Source organism: Bolinopsis microptera, chromosome 8 (assembly GCF_026151205.1).
Source record: "Bolinopsis microptera isolate Bmic1 chromosome 8, MBARI_Bmic_1.0, whole genome shotgun sequence".
Lineage (NCBI taxonomy): Eukaryota > Metazoa > Ctenophora > Tentaculata > Lobata > Bolinopsidae > Bolinopsis > Bolinopsis microptera.
The window spans coordinates 8,366,572-8,391,720 of NC_087079.1; the positions used below are offsets into that span (position 1 = coordinate 8,366,572).

Below are 25,149 nucleotides of genomic sequence, written 5' to 3' on the forward strand. Positions count from 1 at the left end.
ATAGCCTTCCGAATGTATGTACGGACTTCAGAAGCTCATAATGATCAGGGTAGCTTGAACCATGGAAAACAATTGGTTTTCAGGAACCCACTTTTTTTTAATGGTTTGTTACAACCCTAACCCTAACCCGAGTCCTAAATAATCAAATTCGTGTTTTACTAGCCTGTCACGTACGTGTCCAAAAAGTTTTGTTGCCCATAACTCTCCAGGGAAGCATTTTTCAGCGTCCAAAATGATTTTAATAAAGTGTGTTCTAATTCTAATAGAATTACAGGGGTTCCAGAAAACCCACTTCCTGATACTCCTGTAACTTGAAACTTTTTTTGCAGTCAATTTGGTCAACATCTAGACGCCCTGCAATTTTAACATGGTTTTTAAGGCACCTGAATATGGCGAATGCTTGAAAAATAGTAAAGGGGGTAAATAGTAAAGGGGGTAAGTAGTAAAGGGGGTATAATAGACTGGCATATTAATTAAAATTATGGTTATCGGACAGAATGAGGTTTAAATCACTTAACATCTTTAATTCTATCAAACAGTGGCAAACTTTTGCAGCTCAGTGGCTTTTTGTGGGCGACTTAAAGGTGGCGGCATGTTGTCAGTATTGTGGCATCCTTTGTATAAGTTTTTCACTATCACTATGTTCGTAGAAATATTTCCTTTACCGTCATGAGTTTTTGTCCATATTGTGTTCGCAAAAGTATGGTATAAAGTTATAATATAGATTAATCGTCTTAGCAATTGGTCAATGTTGAAATTTCACTTAACAGATTAACTGCTAAAACTAACCTTATGCCTAATACATTTTACATCTCATACGTATTATGTTATTTCCTCATCTTTGCGTTTGTTCGTAAGAGGGCCTCAGGCCTCTATGTATCGTCTTCTGAATGTTTGCAGTTTTCCAGACATTAATTGGGGTGTCTAATGGTTAGATTTATATCTAGTGGTAAACTTATGTCTAGTGGTATAATTTTTTATGTCTAAGTTTTAGGGAAGTTGGGAATTTTGTGGCTAATAATATTACGTCAGCAGACGAGTGGGTTAAGAAATGCTTGTGAAAGTGGATTCCTGGAAACCAATTTTTCCACGGTTCATGCTACCCTGATCAATATGAGCATTGAGCCTACCATATTTTGTTCGGTTTTCAGAGGTTCGTACCTAGTAGTAGTACCTACCTTTCGATATACGATTTTGGAAGTTTTTCCTGAAACTACTTTTGTTCATGTTTCATGCTACTCTGATCATTATAGCCGAAAGTATTCGACCCCCCACCTGTTATCAACCATTATCATTTGGGAACACCATCCCCCTTCGGCTGATTGCGTAATATGTGAACGACCCTAATCCCAAACTTAACCCCTCAAGAACTAACCAGACTTATTTTCTAGTTACCAGACGGTAGGCTGACTCATGAGTAGCATGTTCTTATTGTTATTTATTCAATTCTTAGATTACACTAACCTATGGAAACAATAAGTTACACTAACACCGTCATGTCTTCGTAGAAATATTTCCTTTACCATCATGATTCGATGTCAATTAACAAATTAACCCCCAACTAACCTTATGAGCTGATCATTATTTTATTTTCTCATCTTTGCCTTTGTTCATCTTCACGGACAATTCCTTAAGTTGGGTAAGTCATCGTCATGTGAATGTTTGCAGTTTTCCAGACATTGATTGGGGTGTCTATAAGTGGTCGAATTTATTTCTAGTGGTCAAGTTTTATGTGTCTAGTGGTCAACTTTATGTCTAGTGGTCAACTTTATGTCTAGTGGTTACCAGACGGTAGGCTGACTCATGAGTAGCATGTTCTAATTGTTATTTATTCAATTCTAAGATCATTAGCTTACACTACCCTATGGAAAAAAAAGTGGATCCCTAAAACCAATTTTTCCACGGTTCATGCTACCCTGATCATTATGAGCATAATCAGAAGACGATACATAGAGGCCTGAGGCCCTCTTACGAACAAACGCAAAGATGAGGAAATAACATAATACGTATGAGATGTAAAATGTATTAGGCATAAGGTTAGTTTTAGCAGTTAATCTGTTAAGTGAAATTTCAACATTGACCAATTGCTAAGACGATTAATCTATATTATAACTTTATACCATACTTTTGCGAACACAATATGGACAAAAACTCATGACGGTAAAGGAAATATTTCTACGAACATAGTGATAGTGAAAAACTTATACAAAGGATGCCACAATACTGACAACATGCCGCCACCTTTAAGTCGCCCACAAAAAGCCACTGAGCTGCAAAAGTTTGCCACTGTTTGATAGTATTAAAGATGTTAAGTGATTTAAACCTCATTCTGTCCGATAACCATAATTTTAATTAATATGCCAGTCTATTATACCCCCTTTACTACTTACCCCCTTTACTATTTACCCCCTTTACTATTTTTCAAGCATTCGCCATATTCAGGTGCCTTAAAAACCATGTTAAAATTGCAGGGCGTCTAGATGTTGACCAAATTGACTGCAAAAAAAGTTTCAAGTTACAGGAGTATCAGGAAGTGGGTTTTCTGGAACCCCTGTAATTCTATTAGAATTAGAACACACTTTATTAAAATCATTTTGGACGCTGAAAAATGCTTCCCTGGAGAGTTATGGGCAACAAAACTTTTTGGACACGTACGTGACAGGCTAGTAAAACACGAATTTGATTATTTAGGACTCGGGTTAGGGTTAGGGTTGTGGTTAGGGTTATTCGTAGCTTTGGGTTTATGGTTAAGGTTAGGGTTGGGATTAGGGTTTATGTAAAACCGTTTTGTTCGGCTGCAACCGTTTTGTTCATGTGATAATTTTTGGGCGAGTGAATAAGTAAGACTAAGATTTGTCTAGAAAGAGACTCTTTTGTAGAGGGAATCCTCGGGTGGAGTATATTGTGTTCAAGATGAAATATTACCTCTTGCTGCTGCAAGATGCAGGGACGCGAGACTCACAACCACTAATAAAAGAAACATAATGTAACATAATAGAAAGAAATGTGATTGATGATCATAACACCGTTGCTCCAATCAGCACGTCTTGGAAAGATGTCTGTTTATTACAATCGCAAACTTTGTACATTTACTATCACGTGGGCCGTGGCTACTGTAGACTAATCCATTATATCACGAGGTCCGGCCGTATGTGTTATATTGAACAACATACTGAGCAATATTCTACAACTTAAGGGGATTAACCCTAAATTTGTTGTGAAACTTGTTTTCGGATTGTAGTTGATTGTCGTATGCCCAAATATGGATATATGGTTTTGTTGTATACAAGTTCAGGAAACCTCTTCCTATAAGTAAAGCGCTTAAATTCTGGGATTTTGGGCATGTTGGGGTAATTTAGGCTGGGACCCCCTCGAAAGTTGGGAAACTAGTTTGTTGGTCAACTACTATCTCGAAGGCAAGTGTATAAGAAAGATGTAAAAGGATGACGTGACCCCCCCCCCCCCCCCCTCGTGACTCGTACTCTGTTTTATAGATCTGGTACATTGTTCGCTCGGAATGTTGTTCAATATAACACATACGGGGTGATGAAGTGATCACTATGGATTAGTCTACCCAGCGGTCTCTAGTACTCTGTCTCTATCGGGTCCTTCAACGTTAAGCTGTTAAGCTGATGTTGTCGTTCTATTGTTTATATTGTGTAAATATAGTGTGGATACATGCGAATATATATTCTAAATAACTGAATTGTTTATATTATCTCTTTAATAGACGAAATAACGTGCGCTCATTGGTCAGATATTTAATTGATGAACCAATGGACGTGGCGATCTGAACAGCGAGTCTCTTAACTTTATTTCTGCACTATAACCATGCTTGTATAGGAGAGAATTTATCACTACAAGTTGACCTTTAATTGTTTGTTAACACAATTGGAAACTATGGGAAGATGTAAAAGGATGACGTGTTTCCCTCCCCCCCCCCCCCCTCCCGCCCCCCCCCCCCCCCCCCTTCCCCCCGTAACTCGTACTCTGTTTTATAGATCTAGATTGTAGAATATGCTATTTAGATATTGACCACATTTGATATAATATTAATCGCAAACGGTCGGATATCGATTTTAAACCGAGTGGCAAATAGGATTAGGATAATTTAAATTTTCGAAATTTTCGACCGCCAGTTGCTAGAAATTTTCAAAAAATGGGGGGGGGGGGGGGGGGGCAACCATATTAAAGTATATTAAAGTATATCCCCGGGTCAAAATCGGAAAAAATCCTACATTTTAGTATACTTTAATATACCTACAATTAGAAGATTTATATTCTTCGTTAAGATTTACATGATGAACTATATTTTTCACTCAGATTCGCAAGATAAGCCTGTTTTAGGACTAGTACATGAATTTCCATCCAGATTGGTCAAAAATTGGCTGAGCTATGAGCTTTTAAAAGTATGCCCATATTTGGGCATACGCTTTTGCCCAAATTCGCTTTTGACCAAATTCGATAAAATTTCAATATTTTTTAATGAGACTAACTCTATGTGAAAGATATAACTCAGTGTTTGTTGAATATAGTGGATACTAAGTAAAAAGACCTCCATGAACAAAATTGGGAAAATTGCACATAATATCTCGGTTCGGAATACTAGCCAAAATGACTTCATTAAAATTGAAATAACTCCATCAGTTTTCAATATTTTTTCAAGAACTTTTTGGAATAGATTAAGAATTGCATTTCAAGCTTATTTTTGGGCAACAATTTTTGAAGTAGGCCTCCAAGGAGATAGGGATATTAAAGTATATTGCAGGCACGTAGCCAGGGGGGGGCTAGGGGGGCGGCAGCCCCCCGGAAAAAATCGAACCCCAGAAAAAAGATAAGCCCCCTAGTCCCCATGGTCGCCTGGTAACTGGGCTGTGTTTATGACTGCAGTCAGTCAAAGATTTGAACTGTGGATTAGTAAATATATGTCATTAAATCCAAGCAAACATTCTAGAAGACTTCTATAATTATAGTCAATAGTGTCCCCTAGACCGTAGGAAATGTAAAAATCTTAAGACGATGAGGCCTGAGTAAGTCGTAATAGTCTATGTAATAAGCGCCATGAGCTGGCACAGAATTTTTTGTCTCTGATTTTGAACAATTTGGTACCAAAAGTTGCCTCTAAGTGTGAATAATAAAAATTCACCGTGTAGCACGATAACGTTGAGCTGTATGTGGGCCTTTTGTGCATCGCAAGAGTGTACAAAGGACGAAAAATGGGTAATTTATTGCTTAAAATGCCTATAACTCCTAACATATTAAATATTTTGAAATAATTTATACAGGATCGTAATGAGCTTAGTCAGACGCAACCTTTAGTACCAAAATTATAATATTTGAAGCACAAAAATTTTCAAAAATTTGGTCAAAATTTCACACAAGGGGGGACCCTTGTGTTCAGATTTAAAATTTTTGAAAATAATTTTCCTTTAAATCTTAAAATATTAGTACCAAAAGTTTTGTCTCGATGAGCTTATTACGATGCCATAATAATTACGTGATAATAACTGAAAATGTGAAAGTTATAGGCCAAAAACTAAAAATTTGCGCAAAAAAAGCACGCGCGGCGAACAAGCGCCGTGTAGCATTTTTAGCGAAAATTGCTACACGGTGGATTTATTTTATTCACATTTTTAGACAACTTTTGGTACCAGATTTATCGAAATCGGAGAAAAAAAGTTCTGTGCTCGCGCTTGGCGCTTATTACACTGACTATAAATTCTGATTGGAGAATGCAGATTGCTGTTGTGAAGTTACCAAATTTACGTGAGTACTTGATTCTTTTCAATCCCAGTTTATTGCTGTCCTACAAATTTCTTTAATGCCAAATGTCGTCTAAAACACCCTGTTTCGCAAAAAATTTCCGGGGGCTGCGCCCCCCTGGCCCCCGCCAAGGGGCTCTGCCCCTGGACCCCGCTGGGGGCTGCGCCCCCAGACCCCTGCCACAGCTTGCTCGCTTCGCTCGCTGCGCAGCTTGATTGGACGCGTCGGCTCGCTTCGCTCGCCGACAGCCCCCCTCAAAGAAAAATCCTGGCTGCGTCCCTGGTATATTGTAGGTATATTAAAGTATATTAAAGTATATCCCCGGGTCAAAATCGGGAAAAATCCTACATTTTAATATACTTTAATATGGTTGCCCCCCCCCCCCCCCCCCCCCCCCCCCCCCCCAAAAATTATTCAGTATCCAGGAAAAACCCGACCAGTCCGTGGACTACTTATGACATGCTGGTAAGCAGATCATACCAGCTCAAAAGGTAGGTCTGTCTTCCGAGATGATCGCATTGCAAAGGGTAACCTCAATTCCAAACATTTATTGAAAACGGTTGATTACAGAGGGGAGGAGGGGATAAGAATTACCAACAAATTGATTCCGTAATAATTATGTGAACGACCCCTTACTATCATGTCAAAGGTAGTCCGCCGACTAGGTCGGGCTTCTTTGATACTGCCCTAGGATCTGTTATTTGTCTTGATTGATATGTCATTGTACGGTTCTTTTGCGATAGTCAAAACGCAACAACTAGCGCTGGATGGCGACAATTAGCGCTATACCAGCGCTAGTTGTCGCCACCCAGCGCTAGTTGTCGCTATCCAGCGCTAGTTGTCGCTGGCATGCGACACTGTCGCACCCAATAGTTTGGGATGGCCAGCGCAACTGGCCATCGCAGAAAACAGTTCGATAACTAGCGCTGGATAGCGACAACTAGCGCTGGATAGCGACAACTAGCGCTGGATAGCGACAACCAGCGCTGGTCCAGCAGGGGCCCTGTTTTACGACAGATTGTCGCCCACATCCAGAAACACGCCATCTTGCCAGGCAGCCTGGGAAGACATTTTTTTTTGGGAGGAAATAACGGGAGGAAAAAGAGGAAATTTGTAAAAGGGGAACATCCTGTCAGTTTTGGAATACAGTGAAATATTCTGATTGGAGAATGCAGATTGCTGTTGTGAAGTTACCAAATTTACGTGAGTACTTGATTCTTTTCAATCCCAGTTTATTGCTGTCCTACAAATTTCTTTAATGCCAAATGTCGTCTAAAACACCCTATTTCGCAAACATTTTCCGGGGGCTGTGCCCCCTACCCCCTGCCAAGGGGCTCCGCCCCTGGACCCCGCTGGGGGCTGCGCCCCCAGACCCCTGCCACAGCTTGCTCGCTTCGATTGCTGCGCAGGCCGCAGCTGGATAGGACACGTCGGCTCGCTTCGCTCGCCGACAGCCTCCCCATCGAAAAATCCTGGCTACGTCCCTGCTCGTGAATTGGTCCAGTGTTAAAAATTTGCGAGCGAAACGAGCGGGCCACAGAAAAAAGGCAAACTTGCGAGCGAAGCGAGTGGGCCACAGAATTAAGAAAAAACCGCATCTGGGAGGAAATATAAAACTTTCTGGATGTGGGCCCACAAAAAGCCACTGAGCTGCAAAAGTTTGCCACTGTTTGATAGAATTAATTTAGATGTTAAGTGATTTAAACCTTATTCTGTCCGATAACCATAATTTTAATATGCCATAGGACTACTTGTTACAGAACCACGTGCCTAAGAACAACTTGTTCACTTGATGAACTGTGGAAATTTCTGCGAATTCGCCGCGTTTTTCGAGATTTTCGCCGCGATTTCGCCTAGTTTGGCTTGTCGCGGCGCCACGATTTTTTTCCCTGCTCTTGCCGAAGGCAAAAAGATCGTAGGGACTAGGGAATAAGTAATCGGGTTTGGATATATGAGGTGGCCCGACGGTCCTACGTTGACGACAAAAGTCTGCTCCTTCGCAATATAGACCACTCCCCTATAATTATGAGTATAGGAAGCGTCTGTTATGCTGCGCTCGGCATGTGTTAGTTAATTGCAGTATCCAACGCGAATTTCAATTGTCAAACGATGCCGTTCAAATTAAATTAGCCCAAAGTTTGTGCGCGGCGTACTAAATATTCGATTATCCTGCACGCGCGCAATGACAAATTACGATGAAAATATTGCAACTTTTTAACAACAAAATAATCCAATATCTAATTTTTATTAATCGATGAAATTATCTTTTCGTTTAGTTGCAAATGTTAACGGTTTAAGCAGGGAAAATTAATCGTGCGTGGTGTAACCGCGGCGAAATTCTTGTTAGCCTAAATAATCGCGATTTTTTGTCCTTGCTTGAACATAATTATAAATTTTGATGGCTCGTTAGCAGCTTCATTCAATTTAATTGTAGCTTTCTGTAAAGTTTTTTCCCTGTTTCAATCCGAAAATTAAACATTTTTTTGCGAATTCACATTTACAAGCTCACAATTATTAATAAAATAAGGCATTAAATTGAACGGTAGGGAAACAAATCAATCAGTTAACTCCAAATAAGTGCCTCTGTGTAATAGTAGGCAGTGCGCCATCGACAATAAGACGCGCGCGCTGACCATTGAATGGTTTTTTAGCTCTTATTTCGGCCAGCACATTATTTTGGAAACAATCAAAAAGTTATAATACTTCCCATATAACAATTTTGTTAAAATTTGGTCAGCTTACGTAATCACTTATATTCTACTGAACCTAATTTAGTTTGAGCGATTTCGATGGTCAGAATTTGAGCTATCGACGAATTTATACCTATTTTGTCATTTTTAGACCTCTTAATCAAGGCCAATCTCTCCCAACTAAATTAGGTTCGGTAGTTAAGTATGATTGGAAGGTTCTGACAAATTTTCAGCATGATTCATGTTCAGGAACCGAAGATATGACAGAATAATACGACAAAAATCAACGAATTTCGTCAAATTACGCGACTTTTACACCTAATTTTGCTCCAAAAGCCGCGCACCATCAAATATGGCACCTAGGCGAAACTCACTGATCATTCCAAAAAGGTATAATAAATTTGGTACTGTGAAAATTCTCACAGTCTCTAGAAAACGATGGTACAAAAATTTTGAAAATCCGAGCAAATTTATTTTTATCGTGCACCGCCTAGTAATAGACTGAGGATGCAATGTATTTGCTCCTCTCACTCACTTGGTGGCATACGAATTTTAGGTTGCAAATAGAATAATTTATATACAGGCCCATGGCGAAATGCCTATAAAGCTGGACACAGCAGCTGTGCTAACAATAAACTAACATCGTATGGACGCGACGATGATTTCTTTTATAGGTGAAATTACAGCGAATGTATGTGTTTTTCGATCCAGGAAAAGATTTGGAACATAATTCAAGAATTCAGGAGACATGTACCTTGCTCGGATATTAGATTATGAAAATTGGTGGAATCCATTTTTTAAAGAAATGATTTGATGACCAGGAAACTTATGCTTTTTTGTACGTTGTTTTTCATTATGAATATGTAGAGAGCAGTTGGAATGTTTGTTACCTGGACAATTAGATTTGCAATCTGCAGGAGAGAGTTTTGCAAATATTATAAGATTATTCAACCCCCAGAGGTCAGATATTAAAATCTTCTCGGAAAATATCTAGCAGGTTTTCCGTCTAATATATTAAGTCATGAATCAGAATAGACGGATTAGTGATTACCGGTCAAATACCATCTTGATGATGACCTGAAACAGCTTCTCTGGCTGGATGTAAAAGGACTGTTCTCAACTCTGTCTCCCAAATCCTGTATTTCGTCTTGAATATCTTTCAAGTAGCTTGTTATCAGGTTTAGCTGCTGTGCCAAAGCTGAAGATGTTAGCTATGAATATTCTATACAAAATCTCAATGTGCCTTCTTGGATATTTTTACAGTAAAACCCCGTTTAACTGTACTACAATGTTTAATCACTCTACACTCGAATGTCACGTGACTTTTTTAACCCGTTCTCTAGCTGGCCCTGAACGACTCTTCGAAATCCTAGCCCTCTAATCTGATCCTAACCCTAACCCAATCCCTATCAAAAGCATATACTGAAAGTTGAAACCCTAACCCTAACGAGAAATTATACCAACTTCCTTATACGGTCATATCACTTAATTGAGACAGTTTTTCGCCAATATCTCGCTAGGGGAGCATTTTAACCCTATGTCATGTGAGGTGAATTGGAGTCAGGGTCCTAAAATACATCGATGCAAGTTGGTTTCAACTGTCGGGGCCCTTCAACAAAAATCTCGACGATCGAGTGTAGAGTGATTTTCATTTAGCACGCTCGAAATTTACTCGTGGGCGGTCGCACATACATACAGAAATAATCTTTCGAATTATAATACTGATAGGAACTAATCGAATATCCGGATGAATCCGGTTCCTTCCAGATATACGGCTTTATATACGGTTCCGTTCTGGTTTAGGTTGCAGTTGATAATTATGAATCGACGAAAATTTGCCTTGCGTCACAGCGAAGGTATGTGTTTTTTGACCTAGGAAAAGATTTGGAACATCATTCAAAAATTTAGGAGACATGTACCTTGCTCGGATATTTTTTTTATCTCACACTTATTTTACTTCGGAGTATTCCAACAGCCACATTGTTACACAAGTGTAACTAGCCAATTACAGAAAGCCGAAGGATTTAATTAGGCCAGTGACGGTTAAGGTAGTGTGTACCATACTTTCTTCGCCCGAGACTTCGCTGCAATGGACAGCTTCTCATTTAACCCTCACACACGATTTCTCGAATATTCGGCTGAGTAGACCGGGGGCTGCATAGACCACTCAGGATCTTAAGCTGAATGTCGACGACACTCACCCCACGACTAGGCAGGCAGTGGGTTTCGAACTCACAATCTCACGATTACAAATCCGATGATTAACCAACTACGCTACCTGGCCGTTGTTTTAGATTATGAAAATTGGTGGAATCCGTTTTTTAAAGAAATGGATTGATGACCAGGAAACTTATGCTTTTTTGTACGTTGTTTTTCATTATGAATATGTAGAGAGCAGTTGGAATGTTTGTTACCTGGACAATTAGATTTGCAATCTGCAGGAGAGAGTTTTGCAAATATTATAAGATTATTCAACCCCCAGAGGTCAGATATTAAAATCTTCTCGGAAAATATCTAGCAAGTTTTCCGTCTAATATATTAAGTCATGAATCAGAATAGACGGATTAGTGATTACCGGTCAAATACCATCTTGATGATGACCTGAAACAGCTTCTCTGGCTGGATGTAAAAGGACTGTTCTCAACTCTGTCTCCCAAATCCTGTATTTCGTCTTGAATATCTTTCAAGTAGCTTGTTATCAGGTTTAGCTGCTGTGCCAAAGCTGAAGATGTTAGCTATGAATATTCTATACAAAATCTCAATGTGCCTTCTTGGATATTTTTACAGTAAAACCCCGTTTAACTGTACTACAATGTTTAATCACTCTACACTCGAATGTCACGGGCATTTTTAACCCGTTCTCTATCTGGCCCTGAACGACTCTTCGAAATCCTAGCCCTCATATCTGATCCAAACCCTAACCCTAACCCAATCCCTATCAAAAGCATATACTGAAACCCTAACCCTAACGAGAAATTATACCAACTTCCTTAAACGGTCATATCACGTAACCGAGAAAGTTTTTCGCCATTTTAACCCTATCGAATATGAATCCGGTTCCTTCCAGATATACGGCTCAATAAACGGTTCCGGTCTGGTTTAGGTTGCGTAGCTGCATATCAACTGGAAATTTCAAGATTTTTCAGACAAATTGTATTTAAAAAACTTCATCTGGGAATTTTAGGTAACAGTCTGATCTTGAGACCTAACAGCATGTCTCGAGATCTGATCCGGTTAAAAAGTCTATATGCCGGGTCTTTAGTATAGGATCACAGGCACTAATGTAAAAATAAGCAAGCTCTGTCACTACTTTAAAATATTGGCCACGGCGGTGAAATTGAGGCTAAATTTCAAAGGCTCCGGAGAATTGTTTAGAAGATGAAACATCTGATCAGAGAAGATTTTTTATTTAATTTTATCAAATATTGGGTTTCATTTTTGTAAAATAAGGAAATGAAAAAATCAATCATTTAGTTCACCGGAATTATGTCGAACAAAAATATGTCTCGTAAGGTAGCTGGTTACTCCTTCATGAATTAATCTAGTCTACTGCAGATGTTTGATACCGTTCCGATGTATCGTGAACACCCTGTACATTGTGAAGTTATGTACGTAATACTTATAACTAACATTATGAGCTATTATATCCAGGTAGATGCGAATCGATAAAATGGAGTACGACGGAGACTTGAAGTCGTCTATTCTCGATCAGCGTGCCTTAAGGAATCAATAATACAAAGCCGAACCGCATGGAGAACGGTACTATGCACAAGAGAACAGCACCTTGTCTTTATGTTTAGCCTGTACTAGCTATTGTATAACTTGCTGGGGTGGAATCGAAATCCCAAAACACAGGCTGAATAAAATTTGTGCAATTACAAAGCGATATATAAGCTTATAAGACTGCTATTTGGTAACATCCCCGATTTTGATCATAAAGAATACTATTACTACTTAACATGTGCAGCATCAGAGAATTATTTCTGATGTTGTCTGTATGTACGACCGCCCACGTGCAAATTAGATGAAAAATAGGAATTTAGGTAACAACCAAAACGTTCCATGGACATGTTCAAACCTGGTTGGTGGTTTTGTTACACTGCCAAAATGGGCGATTTTCTCATTTTTACAATAACTCCATTAATAATTACTCGATGGTCTTGAAACTTTCAGAGATGATTATAATTGTGATAACAAATAGTCTCAGGTCATCGGCTATGAATAATATTGTAAAATGGCCCAGTTATATTGAAAAATGTAACATTTGGTTACACTTTTCAATGGCTCAGCCAATTATTAAATTCTAAAGATTCTTGCTTCACAACAAGAAATGCGGCCGCTTTTCTTTTGTGGATGGCCGCTCAATTTCCCGATCCGTGATGGAGTATTTGATCATATTCCATACCACCTGGGGACCCCAGTCTTTACTGTTTATAAGCATACAGATATGGCGGAGTGACAGGCCGAGCGCCGCCCAGTTGATATAATTCCATATTTAATTTGAAAATCGTGTATATTTCTATGTAACCATATGTTTATTGTTTATGCAACCTGACACGGATCTGTGCAAAATAGTAATACTAAGTCAAAATAATAATACTATGCTATCAATTAGTCTCTAGCGGGATGCGTACATGGTGAAATTAACAATGTACTTGAACATTTCAGCACCGCGCGCCAACAATTGTTTAATTCAGATTTTCGCGCAAAATAACTTTGCGCAGGCAGACACGTGGGCGACACGTACGCAGGCGCGGCAGGCACGCAGGCACGTACGGTCGCACGGTCGCAAAGCTACCATATCCCAAAAAAACCTCGATCGCTAACCCTTGTCCTTGACTCTTTTGTGCCTTCGGCACTTTGAGTCATGGATCGGGAAAAAATGTGCTTTAGGTATTTGCTTAGCTGCGGAATGAAAAAAGGCCCACTTGTGAGTTCATAAAAAGGCCCAAAATGGACATTTTGTAACATCTTGTTTTCATGATATCTTTATAGTTTGTTACAACCACAGCTAGTGTAGGATATGTATTTAACTCTAAAACCAGGTTATTAGTGCAGCAATTCTTGTATAAAGGCATTACAACAATCTTGGTATATGGCTCATAATCAATAAAAGGCCCATTTCTTTGAATAACGTAACATGGTTACAAATGAGTATGTTATACAGAGTTGTTTGATCTAGTATTGGTTTTAAGTTGGTTGATGCATTAAAATAAAGACATGAAAGGAGTGTTATAAAGTTGTTGTACTCTATAAGTGTATATTCACCTACAAGCATAACTGCTTGGCGTGATGAGGTACATCTTTGATTGGTCGAAGGTCTTTCAACAACACAGCATCATCATTTTCATAGTAGTCCCCGGCTTATGACGGGTTCATAGCGGTATTAAACATGTTTTTCTGGGCCCAAACATTCTACGCTCCTACTATGCTATTACTGGTCTCTTGACTAACTCCCAATCATCTGTCCATATGGTATTGTTTCTGGACAAATAGATGGTATACGATGCCCTCAGGCTGATCTCAGCGATCTTCATGCAGGCCTTCTTCTTCTCTTTGTTGTTTACGTTCAGGTGGTTCATAAAGGTTGGGAGGCTATAGTTGTAAATGCCTCGAGCTCCCACTTCTACTGTCTGGAGCTTGCAAGCCCATCCGTTGGCTTCTATCTCTTCTGTCAGCTGCTGATATCTCTTCATCTTTCGCTTCTCTTGATCAGCAAAGTTCTGCTCATTTCCACAAGTCAGCTCCATTAGATAAACCTTCTTTACTTTATCTGAATAGATCACTACATCAGGTCTTAGTGGTGTAGCTGCAATGTGCTGCGGGAAGTTCCTCTGTCTCTTATCCTTATAAAATATTATCTTCCAGTCGTTGGCATCTGAAAAGAAATATCTTTTGGTCTTATGATGAGTTGGGTCAGCTAAGGTAACCTTCTCGCGCTTATTGCCTGCCTTGTGAAAGACCGACGGTGCCCTCTTCGATTCCTTGGCGATGTCGGAATTAAACTCTTCAATCTGTGATGAAACAGTCTTCATGATTTCACGTAGGACCCGATCATGGCGCCAGTTGAAACGTCCCTGTCTCAGTGCAACCTTGCAGAACGTGAGGATATGATTGAGTGTCCCTTGTTTGCTGCAGAGTTTACAGTTTCCTGAAACGGCTTTATTCCAAAGCTTTAGGTTGCTAGGTGTTGACGCAGTGTCATGGATAGCATTGACATGAAACTTTAACAGTTCTAAGTTGATAGATCAGGTTATTCCACGTGGTGTCAAATGTCATTGTATTTTCCCATGTGAGAAAATTTAAAAAATGATAATTGGGACCAAATTATTGAATTTTGTAACAATTTAAATGTAATGTATTATGTAATTTGAATTTACGACAGAACGCGGTAAATTTAATCAAATGAATATAGCTAATTAGATTAAAGGTTGGATATTTAAAAACGTTTAATTTATATATCAAATTGTATAGAAAATAGAAATTGGGCCCTATATATTGAAATTTGTAACAATAAAATGTCAGGTCACGAGTTTATCCACTGAAGTGGCAGAGTGACAATTGACTCGTAATTTATACAAAATTTTACAATTTTGGTGTACAAAATGCTTGACCGGAACATTAAAACGTTACAAAATTCAATGTTTTGGGCCCAAGTACAAAATGTGGTCAATAATATGGTTGATGGAACCCTTTATGACCTAGGCAAACTGGTCTGAACTTCAAAAACTATAATATAGCTTGCCTAACACCCCTCACACTAGGATACATACTATATACTATACTCTATAAATTTACTTTCTAATGTTACATTATTCAAGTTCCGCAGCCATTTTATCAAATTATACGAATAAGGATTGCTTTACAATTCTGTATGAGAATCTAAAAACCATGTTACCAGTACAAGAATATATTGAACATTCCAAATATGAGCTTTGTAGTAAAAACATAAATATGTTACAAAATTCAATGTTTTGGGCCCAAGTACAAAATTTGGTCAAGAATATGGTTGATGGAACCCTTTGTGACCTGGAAAAACTGGTATGAACTTCAAAAACTATAATTAAGCTTACCTAACACCCCTCACACTAGGGTACATACTCTATACACTTAATTTCTAATGTTACATAATTCAAGTTCCGCAGCCATTTTATCAAATTATATGAATAAGGATTGCTTCAGAATTTTGTATGAGAATCTAAAAACCATGTTACCAATACAAAAATATATTGAATATTCCAGATATGACCTTGGCAGTGAAAACATAAATATGTTACAGAATTCAATGTTTTGGGCCCAAGTACAAAATTTGGTCAAGAATATGGTTGATGGAACCCTTTGTGACCTAGAAAAACTGGTATGAACTTGAAAAAATATCAAGAAGCTTCTCTAAAAACTCATTGAAAAAGTGTAACATAGAAATGTGTTACAAAATTCAATATCCAGGGCCCCCAACTAAACTGCTATATCTCAGGACCTGAATATGTTACAAAAATTCTGATTCAAGGGTGCCCTCAGTCAAAGGGTCTAGTTTTTGTCAGTAGTTTCAGTTTTTCTTAAAATGTTACAGATTTCAATCTGGGGGCCCAGAAGTAAAGAGTGGGAGAAATGTAACAAAACCACCAACCAGGTTTGAACACGTCCCCATAGCAACGGTGTTTTAATGCACACATGCACGTGCAAAGATTGTTTTAACGTCATTTTGATCGGTTTTGTGGTAATTACGTTGTGTTTAAAGTGTTTTATATTTAAATCGGCTGAATCTTCGGTTGGGATGGATATTTTTTGATGCGATTAAAACTTTTTTTCAAAGAATACTACTAGCTTCTTCCCTGTTACCACGGGCTTTCTAGAATGTATGTATGTACGACCGCCCACGTGCAAATTAGATGAAAAATAGGAATTTAGGTAACAACCAAAAGGTTCCATAGCAACGGTGTTTTAATGCACACATGCACGTGCAAAGATTGTTTAAACGTCATTTTGATCGGTTTGTGGTAATTATGTTGTGTTTAAAGTGTTTTATATTTAAATCGGCTGTATCTTCGGTTGAGATGGATATTTTTTGATGCGATTAAAACTTTCTTTCAAAGAATACTACTAGCTTCGTCCCTGTTACCACGGGCTTTCTAGTCTCTACTATAATTCAGAGAATTCTTTTTGTCTGTCTGTCTGTACGACCGCCCACGTGCAAATCAGATGAGAAATAGGAATTTAGGCAACAACCAAAACGTTCCATAGCAACGCTGTTTTAATGCACACATGCACGTGCAAAGATTGTTTTAACGTCATTTTGATCGGTTTTGTGGTAATTACGTTGTGTTTAAAGTGTTTTATATTTAAATCGGCTGTATCTTGAATCTTCGGTTGGGATGGATATTTTTTGATGCGATTAAAACTTTCTTTCAAAGAATACTACTAGCTTCGTCCCTGTTACCACGGGCTTTCTAGTAGATCTATAAAACGGAGTACGAGTTACTGGGGCGCCATGAAAGCCCCTCGTTTCTCCGCAAAGTCTCTCTCATTGTGCTAACTTACAATGGAGTTACACTATTACAGGACAGCTAAACATAATAAAACTTGTAGGGATGAATATCGCTCCAATTAACTAATTAAGATTACATTCACACTTAACTGAACAACACGAGTGGGAAAACGGTAGTGGAAAACGGTAAACGTACTGTAAGTGTAGTGCGACACCAGATCCTGTCATCGTTGTTAAGTACGCCGAAAAACCGGCTGGGCATCAAATTTCGCAAGAAATTAAACAATTCTTAGTGTCACAGTAAAAATGTTTGTGGACACTATTCGAACGCCCCCGAAAAGTCCCTAAGTGAAAATTGTTTAAAATTCGGGTAGTCCCTTTTTTTTAAACATCAAACCAAGTAATGGAAAAAACATCAAACCAAATAATGTCATTACAAAAACCGAACCTAAAAATTGATAATTGGTTAAATTGTTTTTAAAATAACAATAGCTTCGGGCTTACAGTTTTAATTAAAATTTATTGAAAAAGTTGTCTCACTCTTTCTCTTGAGTTAAGCCGAATGTACTGCGTAGTAGTTAGCCGAATGTACTGCGTCTAGACTGGACAAATTATAGACTGGTTTACTTTATCCTGCAACAACAATAACTGCGGGAAAAGTAAAAAACTTCTTTTGTTTTCAATAAATTTTATGTAAAACCGTAAGGCGTAAGCCCGAAGCTATTGTTATTTTTAAAACAATTTAAAAATAATACCATGCAAGTTCGCACATAAAAAATCAAACCCTAAAACATATTGATTTAAAACTTTTAGAGTTACATTTAAAACAAATCCTGAAATATAATATTCCAAATTATTGACCATTATTCAACCATATTATACATAGTGATAGAGGTACCAGCTACATACAGGCCCAAGATAAGATAATCAAGTTTGTTCTAAGACAATTTAACACAAATACTGTCCAGTTTCCGCTGAGTCCTCGCTCAATCCCTTATCTATAATCTAAAGTGTGGACTCTGTTTCTACACGAGAAGAGAACACTCCCGGCCACTTAGTTTTTATACCCTGGCATCCCATGGACACTACCAGTGGGTTGTACACAGCAAGAAGAAGGGGCATGTAGGTTCCTACAAAGTAGTAGAAATAGTACACTTCGTACTGTCCTGTCTTCAGATATTTTAGCATGGTATCCTTACCGAAAGGGAGATACTGGGTTGCTGAAAAGAGAAGAACGAGGTAGATAATGAGACCCAGATTCATGAGCATTACAGTAACACTTCCTCTAGAGTGAGCGGCCCTGTCATCTGATCTCACTAAACAGAACACAGTAGCTGTTGAAGTGAGCGCAGCTAGGATCAGCCCAGTGCCGGGAATATAGAGGTTTAGAGTGGAGATAATGGCAGAATCCTCACTACTTACCACCCACTGGATTACGTTAATCCAGTACACACCTGCCCCGAAATACCCGAAATAGTCTAGATTTAGTCCCAGGATTATGAGGGTTAGTGAGACCAGCAGTGCTGTGAAGACTAGTTTTACATACGCTGTGTAGTGTCGGTAGAGGAGTGGGAACCCTACTGCTATGAACCTGGGGATTGTGGTGTTAGGATATGGCACATTAAGTGTTCGTGCCAAAACTGAGGATGTATGAAATGGACCTTTGTGAAGGTTCGGAGCTGAATAAACGAAAACTGACCCCATTCATTCCCTGTTGCTGTGGCAAGCATTAGGTTCAACATTAATACCTGACAAGACCCAGGAGTGACACCACCTCCATAACAAGCATGGTGTAGTTGAGGATCAGTAGAGATACCAGTCTGAGAGGGAGGGAGATGGGTGTGGTGACGTAGAACCTTGTCTCGTGCTCAGGTCGCAGTAACGCGTATATCTACGGATAGTTTTTCAGATAAGAATATTCTACTGAATTCCCAACCGACCCCATTGCCTACCTACAAAAAGTTGCTAAGAAAATGTTGATATTGAAAACGTTAAGCTTCACACGTTGTAAAAACGGATGTCAAATTAATTTGTTAATTATTTAATTTAAGTTGATTTATTAATTAATTAGTTGATAAAGTAATTTTCCCTATTACCTGGTGGTGGGTCCTGAAACAGCAGATCATGAGATCCAGTGCAGACAGGAACCGGTAGAAAAGAGCAGACAGAGTTTTACTATCCGAGCTAACAGTGTTATACCTGCAATCAAATTGTAGTCACGTATGAAACATTTCATAAGGCATAAACAGAAGATAAAGTGATAACATTTTGAGTGTCAAAATGGAGGGGATTCTTGAATAGTTTGCAAATTGTAAAACGGAAAGGCAGTTCATTCATTTTCATTAAGATGTCTACCTGAAGACGAGAAGATTACAGGTGATTCCCACAGGCATGAGCAGAACCAGACACACTCCAAATGAATAGTTCATCACCTCATCTTGCAAAGTCCCTTTGTGCCCGAATACTGTTCCGTTGGTAGAGTTCACAATCACTGTTCCGAATACACCCATATCCTAATATCCCACCAAATTATTCAGAACTAGAGAGAGTTTAGAACTTTATAACTTTTATACAACTAATAGTTCGCTGATGCACCAGCAAAAATGAAAGATATGAAATGGTTCACTCTTGTCTATGTGTGAATGGTAATGCTTCACTAAGAGTTAGATGCACCAGAAAAATAGTATATTAAGAATGGTAACGGTTTCACGAGACCAAAATAATGGCACTGGAATCTGAAATAACCTGATAATTTGAGGCCAATATCTCCCATAAGGTAGCCCTCTAAAACTTTTAAAGGCAGAATTTTGTAACCCTCGCACGTAAAACCACTCGGTATAGACTATGGAGCAGTGGCGTAACGTTGCCTGTTGGCCCCCCTGTTGGCGCCCCCTCAGCTCCCTTTTTAGTGCCCCAGGCCCCATCCTAAAATTGAACAAATTAGGTTATTTTAGAGGATACGCCGGTAAAATCTCTAAAAAAGTGTGTATCTAGAGCAAAACGCGCAGTTTTGCTAGTACTTTAGTTAAGTTTTCGAAATTGTCCCACATTTAAACGTCGATTTGGCGCCCCCCTAAGACAGCCACTGCTATGGAGGGTTATAAGGTTTTAGTACAGAATCATGATTTAGGTGCACTGTGAATTCATTCAGAAAATTTAGAATTACAGATAGTTTTGAACTACAGTGTGTTTTGAAAGTTTAGAATTTGAACTACAGTGTTTGGTGATTTATCATGACCAATTGTTGAAATATGAGCTTACGTCAATGTATTTTGCACCAGTGCACTATAAGTATTGTTCAATAAAAACAGTAAACACGATTGTCAAGACAACTAACAAAAAAACTGAATGAATCTGCCATTAAACGGTACACCTGTGCCATAGCCATGGTAAAATACAAAATGATACACTTTATGGCATTACAATCGAATGGCCCAACTTTAAGCTATATAATGGTATAGCAGGACAAAGGAAATCAAAGCGCAACAATAACCGTAATGCTGATTACAACCTCATCTCAATGCCATAGGCACGACCGCTAGCATTACTGAATCAATTTAAAATAATAATCTTCCTGTCTTATCAGTGAAGGGAGCCTATTCCATTTAATGGACCTCATTCACAGGTAAGACGGATAAAATCAGTCAGTTTTAAATACAGAGGTCACTAAGCAGCTCTGGAAAGTCATACTAGACCGACAACAAAACAGTATTATATACTAGCGATTCCTAACATGTCTCTTTGTTTTTTCTAATGAGTCATTCTCTCTTTATTCTACCATTATCTTATAGCTATCACACGGAATTTGTATCATCATACATTTATCTAATGTATTCTAATTATCTCATAGCTCTAATAAAATTACAGAGAGTTTTGAAAATTGAACTTCAGATAGTCTAGAACTAAAGAGATTAGAATAATGTTTGGGTGCCCATCATATTTTACTGTAGGGTGCAATATTTTTGAACCATCACAATTTATGATCACTAATTGTTATACTCTGTAAAATTTAATTTAACTCGTGTTATCAACTCATTTGTTGAAATAAAGTGATCCAGCTCAAATAGCTCTTAGAAATGGTAAAAATCATTTATCAAATTTGGGGTTGAGGAAACATCAGGGTTTTACTGAACGACAACAGATTCAAAGAAAAGAGCAGCTTTGGCTGATAGATCACCAACAATACAGTTCCTTCGGTTGGGTGTAACTCTGACGTGGAATATCGTAACACAGTCTTTTATCTAGACAAAACCCCTTGTTGAGTATCTATTCATTAACGAATACTATTGCCAACTTTAGAAAATACAGGAATCAGGATAAATATCAAGTATAAATATAGATATAAATGTACACCAGAGCTACTTGTTTCTACCCATTATACATTACCGATACCCACGTCATTCTTATCAAAGTCTCGGGTATACAAAAAGGAAACCATTATTGATCCTGCATTTTGTAAAGCGAAAATATTGTATTTTTAGTGCTCCTCAGTTGTTAGTTATAATATTTGACTAATCACAACAATACAAATCTATTAGGGGCCATCTACTTAGGACGTTCGGTAAATAGGGAGGGGGTGGTTTTGGAATTTCGGACAAATCTGAACAGGGGGAGGGGGGGTTTCTGAAAGTCCGGACGTCCGGAAATTTTGGCAGAATTAACGAAAAAGTCCCATTTATTTCAACTCTTTGACACTAATTACTCTATAAGTTTAGATCCCTCTATTTTGAACGAGAAGTCGATTCCCAGAGCAGCTCATGAGAGCCGAGACACAACTCGCATATTCTCCTACTGCCTTTTTCACTTCATGTCGCCAGCCAGAATTTGAGTTGGTTTTATTTGTACTCTTAAAAGTAGCTAGAAATCCGGACGTCCGGCGGTCCGTGGGAGGGGGGTGGTTTTGAAAATTCGGATACCCGAACAGGGGGAGGGGGGTTGGTCTGAAAATCTGCGATTTTGGCGGACCTCCTAACTCCTAAGTAGCTGATGGCCCCTTACATTTATTGATTATTATTATGTGTTGGAATGGAAGTGCTTTGACCAGGTGCAGCCAGTCCACAACCTGGCTCCATAATTTACGAAGGACTTGTTTTAATACTAAATGAAAAGCATGAATATTTAAATGGGCGACACCTTTCATTCCATCATAATATGAGAATTAATAAATTTGATAAGGAATAAAATGGATCAATCGACTGAATAAAAACTGATACTATCAACTATGCAAGTTTAATATTGAAAATCTCTTTACATGAATTAAAATTTAAATATCAAAAAATCCATTTGAAACTATCAGAGTTCTGTGTAAAACAAATCTGATATGAAATGATTCAAAAATATTGGTCATTATTCATTATTCAGCCATCGAATACATACAAATTATACAGTATACATTTCTAAAATTGAAAGTTAATCAGATCAGATAAAGAAGTTTGCTCTCAGATCATATATCACAAGTACTATCCTGTTTTTGCTGAGTTCTGGTTAAATGATCCCTCACATATTTAAAGAACCGGTTTTCATCCCCAACTTTAACTCTACACAAAGAGAAAACACTGAGTAGCCACTTAGCTGCCATACTTTTTATTCCTTGACATCTTGTAGCCACTACCAGTGGGTTGTAAACTGCAAGAAGAAGGGGCATGTAGGTTCCCACAAAGTAGTAGAAATAGTACACTTCATACTCCTCTGTCTCCAGATATCTGAGCATAGTATCCTTACCATACGGAAGGTATACAGTCGCTACGAAGATAAGAGCAAGATAAATGATGAGACCTAGATTCATAAGCACGACAGTAACACTTCCTCTAGAGTGAGCGGCCCTGTCATCTGATCTCACTAAACAGAACACAGTAGCTGTTGAAGTGAGCGCAGCTAGGATCAGCCCAGCGGCAGGTATGTAGAGGTTTAGTGTGGAGATAGGGGTGGAATTCTCGCTACACGCCAACCACTGTACCACGCTGATCCAGTACACACCTGCCCCGAAATATCCGAAATAGTCTAGATTTAGTCCCAGGATTATGAGGGTTAGTGAGACCAGCAGTGCTGTGAAGACTAGTTTTATATACGCTGTGTAGTGTCGGTAGAGGAGTGGGAACCCTACTGCTATGAACCTGGGGATAGTGGTGTTAGGATATGGCACATTAAGTGTTCGTGCCTTAAGTGACCCTTAAGTTAACCCTTGAGCGGCCCTTAATTGAGCAACCCTTAAGTGACCCTTTGTTTTGTGTTAACTGTGCCTCAAGCGACCATCGGTGGATTACTAAATTGCCCACAAGATGAAAAGATAACGAAGTTGGACAAAGAATACTAAACCTGACGAGGCCCAGGAGTGATACCACCTCCATAACAAGCATGGTGTTGTTGAGGATCAGTAGAGATACCAGTCTGAGAGGGAGGGAGATGGGTGTGGTGACGTAGAACCTTGTCTCGTGCTCTGGTCGCAGTAACGCGTATATCTACGGTAATGTTCTATCAGTTTACTCCTCGACCAACAGTTGAAGCAACAATCCACGATGCTGATAGCTAATTTGATTAATTAGCTATAAACTATATCGTACAGGTAATTAATTACCTGGTGGGGTGCAGACAGGAACCGGTAGAAGAGAGCGGAGAGAGTTTTACTATTCAAGCTAACAGTGTTATACCTGCAATAAAGTTGTAGTACATGAAGTAGTGATAATATAACTTAGTAGTACTAGGAGTAAAATTTAACAATCCACTTCCTACTATCAAGCCAAAGATCATTTTTAGTGTCAGAATGAAGGAGACTAGTCCGAGAAATGTGTAACGATACTGAGAATCAGTTCATTCATTTCTATTAGACTTAGAGTAAGATTTGTACCAGAATACGAGAAGATTACAGGTGATTCCCACAGGCATGAGCAGAACCAGACACACTCCAAATGAATAGTTCATCACCTCATCTTGCAAAGTCCCTTTGTGCCCGAATACTGTTCCGTTGGTAGAGTTCACAATCACTGTTCCGAATACACCCATATCCTAATATCCCACCAAATTAAGCATGGTGTTGTTGAGGATCAGTAGAGATACCATATTATTCCACCACAATGCCCAACACTATCAGTATAATATACAGTTAAGAATTATTAAGAGTTTAGAACTACAGAAAGTATAATATTGCTAGTTAAACTATAGTGTTTTAACCTTCCTAAATATAAATAAGTTTACAAGAACATGAGACCGAACAAAAGAAGTTCCACCGTGCAATAGTACGGACTAGTCCGGTACCGGCTGTCCCGGGTACTTCAAGTGATATACAAATTATAACATTATCTCACATAATACGTAATGTTATCTGATACTTATAATACTGAGTCCTATCATTGATTGTAGACCCACCTGCAACAGGTTTTTCCGTGTAATTATAATCTGAGAGACCGCATCAAATAACCGAAATTGGAAAAGTTAAATATAGCAAGTAGTTGCTGAGTAAGTGATATCTCTCCGCTCCCTGGACGGAGGTTACAACATGATGGAGGAACATACAGTGTACACCCCAAAAAAAGGCATAGCTAATTTCTGATTCCTGATTTTGCGAACCAAAAAGCAGAATTTCTGATTTTTGTTGCAACTCCCTCAAAAAGCCAATAAAAGGGTTAGATACAGATCACACGATCAAGTGACTCACTGCGATTATGTACCATCGTTGAAAATGAAACTTGAGTATTTTTATTTTCCCATTGATATTCGACTTCTCCGGATATTAACGTGTACAACACTATTGTTACTGTAAGTACAACTTTGGGTACCTTATTTCAGGTACACCATCTAGATCTGTTCAAAATTGAATTACTACCTCCCATTATTCTTACTTCTTAGAGACATAAATCCTATAGACTATATTCTAGGGATATGCTAATTACACACCGAGGACACTACTGATAGTGTATAAAAATAAAATCGGTATAAAGTGACCTCAGATAGATCTGTACTCTAAGCACGATTTCCATCCCTATAAGTCCTACTGAATATACCTTAAGTGCGAGGTTTCAGGCAAACTTTCCTTTTGAGTGCTTCCTAAATCCGTGGAATGCCACCCCATTGCCCCACACCACTTTTGGTTTCGTGACTATTTTTTGTGTCATCCTCTCAAATTACATGCGAGGAATAATAAAAACGCCCTGTGGCCCTGTATACATACTATAGTATGCGGAAAGTCGCGTTAAAGTTGATGCCGTGGTGTCAGTA

At 38.6% G+C, this 25,149-nt stretch overlaps 3 protein-coding genes across 3 annotated transcripts in view; 1 reads left to right on the top strand and 2 right to left on the bottom strand.

Moving 5' to 3' along the window:
• The window catches only part of LOC134819555 (dnaJ homolog subfamily C member 9-like), a 114,755-nt gene that overhangs the window by 88,901 nt on the left and 705 nt on the right, over positions 1 to 25,149 (top strand). The window lies entirely within an intron of this gene.
• Positions 17,619 to 19,448, bottom strand: LOC134819200 (uncharacterized). The gene is made up of 4 exons (XM_063829006.1): positions 19,294 to 19,448; positions 19,035 to 19,137; positions 18,687 to 18,829; positions 17,619 to 18,529 (listed from the first exon to the last, which is right to left on the bottom strand). The coding sequence occupies exons 1-4, from the start codon at positions 19,446 to 19,448 to the stop codon at positions 17,944 to 17,946; spliced, it is 987 nt and encodes a 328-aa protein (XP_063685076.1). The 3' UTR covers positions 17,619 to 17,943.
• On the bottom strand, positions 22,088 to 23,368 carry LOC134819989 (uncharacterized). Its single transcript, XM_063830149.1, has 2 exons — positions 23,254 to 23,368; positions 22,088 to 23,051 (listed from the first exon to the last, which is right to left on the bottom strand). The coding sequence occupies exons 1-2, from the start codon at positions 23,292 to 23,294 to the stop codon at positions 22,382 to 22,384; spliced, it is 711 nt and encodes a 236-aa protein (XP_063686219.1). The 5' UTR covers positions 23,295 to 23,368; the 3' UTR covers positions 22,088 to 22,381.

Bases quoted from the DNA above. Each gene is read 5' to 3' on its own strand.
- LOC134819200 (XM_063829006.1), bottom strand. From the start codon at position 19,448: ATGGGTGTATTCGGAACAGTGATTGTGAACTCTACCAACGGAACAGTA. The intron at 19,138-19,293 runs GTAGACATCTTA...ATTTGATTGCAG, and splicing joins TGTAATCTTCTCGTCTTCAG to GTATAACACTGTTAGCTCGG. The intron at 18,530-18,686 runs GTATTAATGTTG...CACAATCCCCAG, and splicing joins TCACTCCTGGGTCTTGTCAG to GTTCATAGCAGTAGGGTTCC.
- LOC134819989 (XM_063830149.1), bottom strand. From the start codon at position 23,294: ATGCTTGTTATGGAGGTGGTATCACTCCTGGGCCTCGTCAG. The intron at 23,052-23,253 runs GTTTAGTATTCT...CACTATCCCCAG, and splicing joins TCACTCCTGGGCCTCGTCAG to GTTCATAGCAGTAGGGTTCC.